The sequence below is a fragment of the Betta splendens genome, chromosome 10, assembly GCF_900634795.4.
Source record: "Betta splendens chromosome 10, fBetSpl5.4, whole genome shotgun sequence".
Taxonomy (NCBI): Eukaryota; Metazoa; Chordata; class Actinopteri; order Anabantiformes; family Osphronemidae; genus Betta; species Betta splendens.
The window spans coordinates 10283053-10294929 of record NC_040890.2 but is presented as its reverse complement, the minus strand read 5'-3'; the positions used below and the strand labels follow the sequence as shown (position 1 = coordinate 10294929).

Sequence of the window (11877 nt, the reverse complement as noted above, 5' to 3'; positions counted from 1 at the left end):
AGGTGGAGCAGCCCTGCGTATGGTGTCGGATGTTAAGATAGCCGTTCCGCCGTGGAAGGTGAGGGCGCTCCTCCCAGTCCACTGTTACTTTTTGCAAACAGTCGGACCCCCCCACCAACAAGCCACTTCCTCTTTTGTCTAATTTCATGGCGATCGGGAGAGAGGGAACAGCACCGACGCACGCACACTGTCTCAGCACTCTTGAAAGAGTTTTTTTGGGGTAAATAATTGACCATTTTTGCAAAGTTCGATCACTGAATTTTAAAGTAGCGTTGCTTAAAGCCATTCATGTGGATTGTTTGCCTTTCCCTGTAGAAATAATTTTATATGGTTCTGGGTCAGGTATTTCACATTGTAGCGCCACTCGCCGATAACAAATCGGACGAAATGGGCTCCCCCTCCGCTGCTTCTCTCCCACACACTCAGCGGCACACTAGTTAACGGCTCTGCTAGCTAGCTTTAGCAATGCTACAAACGCCTCGCATGTGTAGCCGTGGAAATGGCTTGTTGTGACAAACCCGCATGTCGACGGGGACGAAATAACACAACTCTGTGTATGATCGAGTTACCGATTGTAATTCCATTAAAGTGATGGTGACTTAAAGTCATCAAATGTTTGTGTTAGCTTGTCCACATCTGCTAACTAGCTAGCTAGCTGATATGCTATGTGTTTAGTTAGCCTTAGCTCAGGTAGCGACTTCAGAACAAACACAATGCTATTTGTAATTGGAATTTGCCATTTAAACCGAGCTAAACGGCCGTAGTTTTTATACGGAACGTGTTTGTATCTACCATTCATTGCAGCTGTCCCAACTACTCTCACACGAATTAGCACCACAGGCTAGCAACTTCACGCTAACGGTAACTTGACTGTTATCGAGTGGCTCTCAAAGCTAACCATTATGTTTAACTTTAGCTAATTAATCAATAACATACTAACCGGAATGGTCAAGTAACCTCAACGGGTGATGCTGGTGTTTAACGGTGGTGTGTTGTAAGCTAAAGAAAAGTTGGTCAAAAGTTTGACACCATTATTAGAGACTTGCAATACGTATTCGCCAGAAAACGATAAAATTTTAAAGATAGGTGGTTGAGAAATTTCCAGTTTGCGGCAGTTTAAAACGAGTTAAATGAACTAGCTAAACAATTAGTTCAAATACGTTGGTTACGACACTGAATTTATGTTATGTTAATATTTTTACTGCCCAGTGTATTTGTTTCCAGTCAAAAGGCCAACCGAAGTAAAACACACTATGACATTGCCATCTCTAAAGCCAATGTACCTTTTCATTGTTTACAGTGTAAACTACGTTGTCAACCTGACTGGTACAACGACATTGTTCTCTGGGTGAGTGTGGGTCTCTGGTGTAGAAACGGAACCAATATGAATAATGACATATTTTAAATAGTTTTTTAAAATAATGGAAGTTTTTGTTTAATCAGTTATTTTAAGTAATTTCTGTTTGTGTTATTGTTTTTAATTATGTTTTCATCCATAGTTAACTGTGGAGACCTATTCCAAAATAAGAGTGGTCCATCCTAATTTATCTGTATTAATTTTAATTATTTTTTTTTCCCTACAGTTTATTATTCAGAACATTAAAACAAGTCACTATTGAAGAAAAATGAACAAGTATGTTATGTTTGAGCTGCTTCACACTTTTCTGTGCAGGTGAAACTAGGTGGACATTGTTTTTAAGGGAGCTCCGTAGCACTTGGATCTGTTCTTCTGCCCCAGGTTCAGATTGCTTGGTCTATGGCTCTGATGGACAAGCACAAACAGGTCAAGCGGCAGAGACTTGACCGTATTTGCGAGGGTAAGATTTGATAAATACCTTTACAAAAAGTATAAGTAAGATTTTGTATTGTAAAATTTTGTAATATGTTGTATAATATTAGTTATACAAAATATTGGGATAAGTTATAAGTTTTAGTTTAGGCATTAAAATGTTGATGTATGGAACTCGGTCCAGTTCATGATAGCGATAAGTTGTCTCCACACATACACACCAACTGTGTCACATATTTGTTTTCAAAAATTAATATATATTTGGGTAGTTTTTTTTTATAATCATAATTTTATATAGTCCTTTATATAATCCTAATGTTTTGCAATTATTTTTTCTGCTGTATTTTTCACTTCATGGTGCAATGTGGCCTAACTGGTTAAAATGTGCCTCTTTGTTAATGTTGTATGCAAGGAATTTACAATTTATTTATAGGTATATACGCATATAAAGTTGCACAGATTTTTTTTTTTTTTAAATAAAAAAAATATTTTGGAGTCGGATTAGAGTGGAAGGTAGATGATGGAGATACGTAACGACGTCGCACTAAAATGGAGGGAACAGCCTGCGCTGGTCTCTGGAGACGGGTGAGGGAGAGAGAGGACAAGGTGAAGGGTCGTGGCCGCAGCTCCAGGGAAACAAACCAGCTGTCTCTTTAAAAAACGACAACAGCCCAAACCGCCCCGTCTTAGCCCCGGCTATGCTAATGAGGTTAGTGCTGGTTGGCTGGCCCTCAATGGCGCCGCGCGTGATTGGAGGCTGGGCGTGGGTGAGAGGCTGGGCGTGGATGACAGCTGGGATCCAGCCAGCCAAGAGCTAGCTGACAGAGAGGGAGGGAGAAAAGAGCTGTAGAGAGAGAGCGAGCGAGGCAGGAGAGAGAGGAAGACAGACTGACAGACTTCATAATGCAAGGTTAGGCCTGATCCTCGAGTCTTTTCTGTTCTTGCTTGTTTTTCTTTCTGTTTCCTAACGGTGTTGCGGGGCTGCGCGGGGTTTTGGGTGGGGTGCAGCTTCGCGCGCGTGTAGCTTCGCTTCTCTGTTCACGGCGGACTGGTGTAGCCGTTAAGAAGGAACTGAGCCCGAGTGTGTATGTGTGTGTGTCTGCGTTTAGCTGCGTCTGGGTGGAGTAGCGCTGCTGCATTATCATCGTTCGCTGCCCCTCCCCCCTCACCTCTTATTCCTCCAACTGCGGCCAGAGGGAGAAAAAAAGGAGGAGGGAGTGGGGGGAAAGAAAGGGAGAGGAGGGAGGGAGAATGAATGAATCACTGAATGAATTGTATTGTGTGTGCAGCCATGCCTGTTCTTCGTGGGCCTTGGCTATGCTAGCCTCCTTTACTCAAATTGCTCTGTGTGGAAGGGCTACATGTGCGTTTCCAGCACTGCGTTTTCACATTGGGTCTTTGTGATCAACCCGTTATGGGTTTTCTACGCTCCAAGAGACTCTTTGTGCCATAAACACGTTGCAGTAGGCCCGTTAGCATTTTTGTGCCATATGCTATGAATGTGCCTCACGCTGCTAAATGGAGTGTAGTACATTGTACCATTTAAACGGATCCCGCACTGCAGCCTTTTCTGTGTGTGTTTGTACATGTGCGCTCATGCAGACTTCCGAGGAAGAGTTCACAAATATTTGTTTTTCTACATTTGGCTACTAGCTCGCTTTCCCTGCCTTCCCCTGCAGTCTCACTATTACTTCTGCCCTCTGTCCAAGTAAATGTTCCAACTAGACGTGCTCCCCCACCCCGTGTGATGCACACACACCTGTCATGCAGCGGGGACAAGACATTCAGCACTGGTGTGTGTGTGTGTGTGTGTGTGTGTGTGTGTGTGTGTGTGTGTGTGTGTGTGTGTGTGTGTGTGTGTGTGTGTGTGTGTGTGTGTGTGTGTGTGGAGTCGGGTCATGCTTCAAGCTGCGGACACAGAAAGGGGCACGGGAAAAGCAATGCTAGCAAAGAGCAAGCAACAGTATATGCATTTACATCTATTTCCCCTAGTTTAACACTAATGAGCAGTTAAAGAGGTGACATGTATGTATTTATGCCATTTGTTTGGTTTTGGCGAGCAGCCTTTTCTTTGTTTCTTAGTTGTAAGTGACGCTGGTGCACATGAATCCTATTTATCAAAAAGGTTCATGTTTTTAGGAATTGGTAAAAAAAAACAAAATTGTGAAGACACTCTTCCAGATGGGAAAATTTAGGTCATGACTCCTACCCCTCTTGAATCCCCACCACCTCCTTTCTGAGACCCCACAGTTTTCTCCACCCTTCCCCCAGTTGCCAGACCCCGCCCCATGTCTTTTCCATCCCAGCCCCCTCATTTCTGCCTACGCTGTGCTCATACAGTAGCCAGATCAAGTTCCCAGGATTATCAGTTTTTCAGAAGTGCTCTGCTTTTTTGGGCAATCTAAGGCGATACCTCTTTAAAATGACATTTCTGAACAGCTAGGGGGGCATTAATTTACTAGGCTTTCAATGATATCTGTACGTTCTCACAAATCAAGTCATGCATTTGTTTTGTAGCCATAAAACAAATCCCATTTCTAAGAATCCTGGTCAGATGCTAGTGAATGATGGTGCTAGAAAAGGGGCGGAAGTGAGTCTATTAAGAGTGCTGCTCTTTTGAACTTGAGCCATGTGGGCAGGGGAAGTCTGTGATGACTTGCAAAGTGATCTTCAGTTCAACCTGACTTGTTCCTTATTCTAAAACACCAACTGTCAGTAGCTATGTATAACAAAGTCAGCAGTAATAGCTGACACGTTGGTACGAATGACGTGACAAAAATAAATAAATAAATGGCCCTTTTTGCGACTTCGGACATTTTTATTTTTAGGTAGTTTTTTTTGTCCTGTTTTGTGATGTTGGCCTTTTATTTATTGCTCATAAGCAACTGTCATCAAGGTGTTTTTTTTTTTTTTGTTTTTTTTTTTTGCTTGTGTCTTCAGGTATCCGACCCCCAATCCTAAACGGGCCCATGCATCCTCGGCCACTGGTGGCCCTGCTGGACGGGCGTGACTGTACTGTGGAAATGCCCATCCTAAAAGATGTAGCCACAGTGGCCTTTTGTGATGCCCAGTCCACACAAGAGATTCATGAGAAGGTACCGCACCCCCACCATGCTTACCGGAACCTCTCCATTCACTTCAATCAATGCCGACAAGGGACAAATGCTGTCATTTAATTAAATGCTTTTGTACATAAATCCATTATGTTTAAAATGTTAACCTAATGTGATTAAATATTCAGTGAATTTACATAATCTGCTAGGTGCTAAATGAGGCGGTGGCTGCCCTGCTGTATCACACCATCACTCTGTCCAGAGATGACTTGGAAAAGTTCAAAGGCCTTCGTGTAATTGTCAGGATTGGCTCAGGCTTTGACAATGTTGATGTCAAAGCAGCTGCTGAGCTCGGTGAGCTAACCTGGGACAACAGTTGATTTTTAATGAAAGGGTTTGTCATTGATCCCCATCTTATTGATTCATTTGTTTTATCCCATCATTGCAGGTATTGCTGTTTGTAACGTGCCGGCAGCCTCAGTGGAAGAGACAGCAGACACTTCATTATGTCTGATCCTCAACTTATACAGACGAGTCACATGGATGCACCAAGCCCTCAGGGAGGGAACCCGAGCGTCTAGTGTGGAGCAGATTAGGGAGGTGGCTGGTGGTGCTGCTCGTATCCGTGGCGAGACACTGGGCATTATTGGCCTGGGTGAGTGAGCCTGGACAGAGGTGTCTAGATCTGTTGCACCTGAAGCACACTTACAAACACTAGTCTTGTCATTCTTGCTCTGTGACACTGTAGCAGGTGCTGTAGACTGTTCTGTAGAAGTAACTGGGTCATTATAGAAAAAGATAGCTGACCCTGCTGAACAAGACAGTTCTGTTTTGAAACTTTATATCCAAACAGCATTCAAGTATGCTGAGAGGTAGGTGGTTGGGTTTGAGTATGATCTGAACATCAAGCAAATAATCAGGTAGCAGAGCTAAAAATCTTCAGTGAAGTAATTATGGATGTTTACAACTGCTGATAGGAATTTACACTAAATCTCCGTAGGAAGCATAAAGCAAGGCTTCAGATGGTATTATATTATTATATATAGCTAAATATTTCAGCAGAGCCTGTAATCTCATTATGTTTGTCTTAATTATAATTAAACCTAATTAGCTGAAGTGCATTGAGGGATTGGTTTAATCCACAGGTGCTGGTCACTGAAATAATACGCTGTTGGACCCATTTAATGTTTATCATTTCTGTTCTGGGTCCAATAGGAGCAGCATAGTGACAGTTAATAAGCTTCTTGTGTCTTTTTATTGCAGGCCGTGTTGGCCAAGCAGTAGCTCTGCGGGCCAAAGCCTTTGGTTTTGGCGTGATCTTCTATGACCCCTATTTGCCCGACGGTGTGGAGCGTTCACTGGGCCTGCAGCGTATGGCCACCCTGCAGGACCTGCTCATTCACTCAGACTGTGTATCTCTGCACTGCAGCCTCAACGAGCACAACCATCACCTTATTAATGACTTCACCATCAAACAGGTGGGTAGGATGCACTCTAGGTACAAATTTCATATTGAATGTCAAAGCAGCATTGTTAGTTCTGCGCTAAGCTAATGTGTAATTTGAGTTCCTCTTGGTTCATGTCATAATTAACCTCAAATGAAATCTGCTACTTCTCTTACTGTATTTTTTTGACATCTTCAAAACTGTTTCACATTTGTTGTTCTCCTTCTATTGCTGTGTGGAGTTTGATTAAACCATTGCTGTTTGATACAGATGCGACAGGGAGCCTTCCTGGTAAACACTTCAAGAGGGGGCCTAGTGGATGAGAAAGCGTTAGCTCAGGCTCTGAAAGAGGGGCGGATACGAGGGGCTGCACTGGATGTCCATGAGACAGAACCGTTCAGGTAACGCGGACTCCGGGGCCACGCCAGCCCATGTACATGAACAGTTGTGCAGGTTGAGGCAGCCTCTTCACTCCTATGTAATAACATTTTGCACTCTTAACAGTTTTTCAACAGGCCCTCTGAAGGATGCTCCCAATCTAATCTGTACCCCTCACACATCCTGGTACAGTGAGCAGGCCTCTATGGAAGCTCGTGAGGAAGCAGCCAGAGAGGTTCGCCGCGCCATCACCGGTAAGCCGCTTTTCACCTGTGCTGCCACTGAAATAAACTGATTGCCATATATATTGTAGAGATGGACGTTGTTGTAGCTGCATCATGTGGTTATGGGCAAAATAGGCTTCAAAGTAATTTCAGAATCAATGGGAATCTAGTTAAGGTTCTTTTTCCCCCAGATCAGTTAGTTGATGCAGAATGCTATATAGTGCGTGAACTCTTAACCGTAACCTATGATTAATCAAGTAGTAATGGTCTGTTTCCTTTCCCAGGACGTATTCCTGACAGTCTGAAAAACTGTGTGAATAAGGAATACCTGATGGCTGCCTCTCAGTGGCCTAGCATGGAGGCAGCCACTGTTCACCCTGAACTTAATGGAGCTGGTTACAGGTGTGTAGGGAAGCTGAAATAGATGAAACTGGACACTAGGGTGGTACTGAAGATAAAATTCCTTTTTTGTGTATTTTCTTCCTACCTTTCAGATTTTCTACTGGTATAATTGGTGTTGCAGCAGGGGGTCTCCCAGGAGCACCACCAGGGGTTGAAAGCCTGGTTTCAGGAACCCTGGCTCATGGCATCACCCCTGTGTCCCACCCTCCTCATGCCCACTCCCCTGGGCAGCCCACTAAGGCTGAAGCCGACAGAGACATCCCCTCCGACCAATAGCCCCCTTCTGCTGAAGCCAGCACATTCCGTCACCTCTGGAAACTCACCCCCACCTCCCAGCGTCAGTCACAGCCCAGCCCCTCCAGTACATCGGCAGCACCGGTTTGACCTGACGTGGAACTACGCAGTCTTGTTTTTCAGATCGCATAACCTCACCAGGAGTGACCTATCTACAGCTACCCTGTCCCATATCCCATCTCACCCAGTCCCTCCAGAACACATGCATCCTTCCATCCTAGTCCTCATTTTACCCTCTGCACTTCATGCCCCTCCTACTTCACTCCCAACAATGTCAGCAATAACTGCGTTCTCAAGGATTCAATTATTGGATTGGTTTATTTCTGTAGTTGGCTGTTTTAATGGAAAGTGGATCTATTGTGGTTCTAGGTGTTAATGTTTTAGTTTGTTTTTTAAAAAAAGCATTTCTGCCATGAGGCTTTACAGTCCGCTGCCTCTTGTAGTCCTCTGCTTTTCACCAGTAGAGGAATAGAGTCGGAAAGTTTGGAGCCCCTTTTGTACATTGATGGCTCATGTTACCGTTCTCTTTCTGCTCTCCTTATTCGATCCCCTTCTCCTGTCTTGTGATGGGGGGGAAATGTGTACTAAAGTATACCAGAGAGAATCCCAAACAATACACCCTGTTCTCCCCATTAGACATCTAGCTTCACCTCAGCTCAGTTTTGACCTTGGCTTTGTCTGGCACTTGGCATCAGCTTGTTGAGCACATGACTATTCAAAATCCTTTGTCACCTTTTTACTGCTGTTTGGTTTAACTATAGTCTTGTCTTTTCACATGTATTGTCCCCCTTATGGATTAATTTGTCCTCAGATAGCTTAGACGTTAAATGTTAAGCGCTGGTTGGTGTCTTAGGCTAGCAGTCAGAATACCATGTGGGATTTGTTTTCTTATTTTTAACAAATCGTGTCCCTACAATAGTGCACGCAGACGTTTTTCTTTGCCAGAGAAACAGCAGCATGTCAAGGTCACGCCAGCAGAGGGCACCATCTGACTGCTACAGCAAGAGCACTGCATGCACCAGTTACAGGTTAGAGTTGTCCACGATGGGTGACCAGCCATCAACTAACCGCCTTATTGTTTGATAAAACCTCCGCTGCCACCCTGCACTCACCTTCCTCTCCTGTGCTACTGTCATGTTTCAAACCTTCATATCTGCTCATGATCCAATATGCATCGATCAATTCCTTTAAGTATGAGGGGACAGTAGAGGGTAGATTCCCTATAGGAGCCAGGGGACAGAGTTGCATGCTGGCTTTGTTAATTACAGTGGTGTGTGTGCGCGTGCGTGCGTGTGTTTTTGTGTGTACTTATGTTCATTCGTACACATGCGTGTGTGTGTGGGTCTGTTTGTTTCTCTGTTCCTCACCCTTGTTATGATAACAAGCTGTTGTCTTTCCAAAGGAATAGTCCCTAGGAGTAACTCTTTAACGCTGTTGCCCTGGTGTCAAGGGAGCACCTTTCTAGTACCTCAGTAACAGATATTGAATGTACCGTGCATACCCTTTTATTTTTTGTACAGATTTTCTAGATACTACTTAATATTCTTTACCAGAAGGGTTGTTAAATTGTAGCAGTAATAATATAGTACATAAAGGGCCCCATGACATAAATTGACAAAAAATCTTTGGAAGTACACTATAGGTCACTCTACTCAGGCTTGACAACCAGTGCGTATCAGTTTACCTTTATTTTCCTAAAGTGGACACTGTCCATTGTCAGACTGTAGCTGATGTGGTTTGACCAACACCTTTTCCACTAACTAATGAAAAATAAGGAAACAACTCACATTGAAGTCATGCTCTGCTGTTTTTTTTTCTTAGAACAGTAGTATGATATGGTATTGTTTGTATTCCACCCATCAAAGTCCAGCTGTTTTCTCTGTACTGCATGTGAGGTCATTTTTAGGGGAAGTACTATTGGCTTCAAAAAAGCGTGGACTTGCTGTTTTCCTCTGCTCCCTGGCCTTTTCACCCCTTCAGAGTTTTCAACCCAAGTTGCCATTTCTGTTGTGGTCAGTTTCCAGTGATGTACAGTTTCCCCTTCAGAGTCTATGAGCGACACGGAGCATGTCTGTGTCCTGAGATGCTAGGCTTCCCTGTCACGTGATGAGTATATATTTTTAAAAATAACCCCCATAGTTCAGATTATGAGCATAATAGTAATCTTAAATTTTGCTGTTGATGATGATTATAAATGTTTCTTTCAGTTCAGCTGTGCACTGTTATGAAAACCATTCTGTTTAATTGTAGGATTTCATTATGGATATGCTGTCTGTGTTCTACATGTTGTACTGAAACATTTCAGCGAAAACACAAGTTCCCTCTCTCCAGTTAATTTCTTTTTTTAAATTCGTCTTATCCCAACTGTCTTTTCCAGCCGATATCCTCTGGGCCTTACTTATTCTCTCCCTGTAAGTAGCTGTTATAGAAAGTCGCCATGGAACCACTCACTGCCTTAATACAGTTGACCACAGTAGGTGAAGTCAGGAGACAAACACAGCTGATAAAAAGGGCCACAGTCGAGGCCGCCTAAAGCTCCACACCTCGACAAGCCTCAATCTGTGCACCTTGCATTTCTCTTTTAGCGATGAACCACATTTGGTCTTGTGTCAGCAGTTTTTAGCTCATTCTACAAACACGCAGATTCAGTGTGAATTCTTACTGTGCATTAATACCGTTTTTGTTTCCTAGCTCTTAATAGTTAAAGTCAGCCCAGCAGCGTTTAAAGCACAGAGTGTCTGTTCACAAAGCCACAGCTGATATTTCACTCTTGGGTGTGAGAATGCCCCCACCTCCCGCCCACCACCACCGTTCTGGGGCTCCAAAGCCTTTTTTTTCCTTCGCTGGCAGAGCCTCAGTGGGACTGGGAGGGGCAGGACGAAGCGGACACTGGTGTGGTCTGTCAAAAAAAAATGAAAATGTTGAGAATCGGTCACTTTCTCTCTCAGGGGTCAAATGCACACATATCCTCCAGCAGTCGCCCTCTGTCCTTTCTCATGTCCCAAGTTTTTCTGGCATCAGAATGTAGAGCAGCTTTGTTTTTAGAAACCGCTTTCCCCCCTCGTTCCAGCCTTTTGTGCACAGGTCTGACTTTTAATTCTGTTTCGCTTTCTTTTGGCACTGACATCTAACAAGGAATGAATGGATGAATGTTTGAACGTGACTGTGTGTAATGTTAAATTTGGGAAATGTATTTTTACAACATGTGAACATTTTTTTTTTCCACTCACTCATTGTGATTTTTTTTTTCACCAGACTGCAAAAACAAACAAAAAAAACAAAGGAAAAAAAAACTCCTGTAACTAGGCTCTTAAGCTTTATTTTTGTTTTTGTTTACTTTTTTATTAGAAACAATCATGTTTGTGACGGTAACTTCCAATGGTAAACTCCACAACATATTTTAATAAAATCTTAAAAATTAAATATTTGCTCGTTTTCTTTCCCACTGCTTCAGCGCTGTAGTGTTGCAGTCAGAATGCGAGGACTTGCTGATACGTTAGACCCATCAGCATGACTACATGTTTGCTTTTCCCATAAACAAGATATTTTTCCACACTTTATCCGCTCTTTCAAATTGCCTCTAGTGTTTATGTTGCTCCAGACTGGTCACATGGCATCGGAGGGCGAGGAATTGGTACCACATGCACCGAAGCAGGAACCTGACCCTTAAAATGGACATCGTGTGAGGGAACCGTTCATGCCTGTCGTCTTCAGAGTCAAACCTGGACAGTTAAAGTCGAATCATTTCACTTCATGGACAACATAACGTAGCAACATCGATGTTAGAATCTACCCACAATGCAACACCATCATTAGGGTTTGTGTGTTCATGGTAATCTGATTTTTCAGCTTTCTTCCTACGGTTCTAATTTGAAGCATTCATACAGTATGTAACTGCTTTAAACTTTCCATAAGTAACTACCATTCATATACATAGAACCAATGGGTTTGCATGAATGTGTGTCCAGGCTTGTTTTCTGATCACTTCTTAATCATGGCTGTCAGAGGAAAGCGTGTCGAGTTGTCTTTTCATGCTAAAGGCCAGTACACCTACGGTTACATTGTGCTGCCGCGTGTCTGTCAACGTATCGGACGCACGTGTTACATAACGCCATGTGTTCAGAGCTGACGAAGGCCCAGGGTGCGAGCGGGCTTTTAACGGGCCTGATTCACACGCTGGCTCTTTGCTTCCCCCGTGTCACAGAGCAGCAAACACTCCCCCAGCACCGTACAGGGGAGCTGACGCCCCCCACGCTGAGGCTTTATTTGTTTGTTTAGTCCCACACAACGAA

The 11877-nt window shown here is 43.6% G+C and overlaps 1 protein-coding gene across 4 annotated transcripts; it reads left to right on the top strand.

Annotated features, from left to right (window-relative positions):
- Positions 1-39: 39 nt before the first annotated feature.
- On the top strand, positions 40-11008 carry ctbp1 (C-terminal binding protein 1). Of its 4 annotated transcripts, none has more exons than XM_041072584.2 (11): positions 40-58; positions 1301-1348; positions 1673-1817; positions 4730-4884; positions 5052-5196; positions 5291-5497; positions 6106-6320; positions 6558-6688; positions 6792-6919; positions 7174-7291; positions 7384-11008. In XM_041072584.2, exons 3-11 carry the CDS (start codon positions 1757-1759, stop codon positions 7565-7567), a joined length of 1344 nt encoding a protein of 447 aa, XP_040928518.1. In that variant the 5' UTR covers positions 40-58; positions 1301-1348; positions 1673-1756; the 3' UTR covers positions 7568-11008. The 4 variants fall into 4 exon arrangements, with proteins under 4 accessions (XP_040928518.1, XP_029020448.1, XP_040928519.1 ...); XM_029164615.3 differs by lacking the exon at positions 40-58 and adding an exon at positions 68-220; XM_041072585.2 differs by lacking the exon at positions 40-58 and adding an exon at positions 641-861.
- The last annotated feature ends 869 nt before the right edge of the window (positions 11009-11877 follow it).

What these genes read in the sequence shown, in the direction of transcription:
- ctbp1 (XM_041072584.2), top strand. Translation starts at nt 1,757, where the DNA reads ATGGCTCTGATGGACAAGCACAAACAGGTCAAGCGGCAGAGACTTGAC. An exon ending in CACAAGAGATTCATGAGAAG is followed by an intron (nt 4,885 to 5,051) that starts GTACCGCACCCC and finishes ATAATCTGCTAG; the next exon opens with GTGCTAAATGAGGCGGTGGC. An exon ending in CTTAATGGAGCTGGTTACAG is followed by an intron (nt 7,292 to 7,383) that starts GTGTGTAGGGAA and finishes CCTACCTTTCAG; the next exon opens with ATTTTCTACTGGTATAATTG.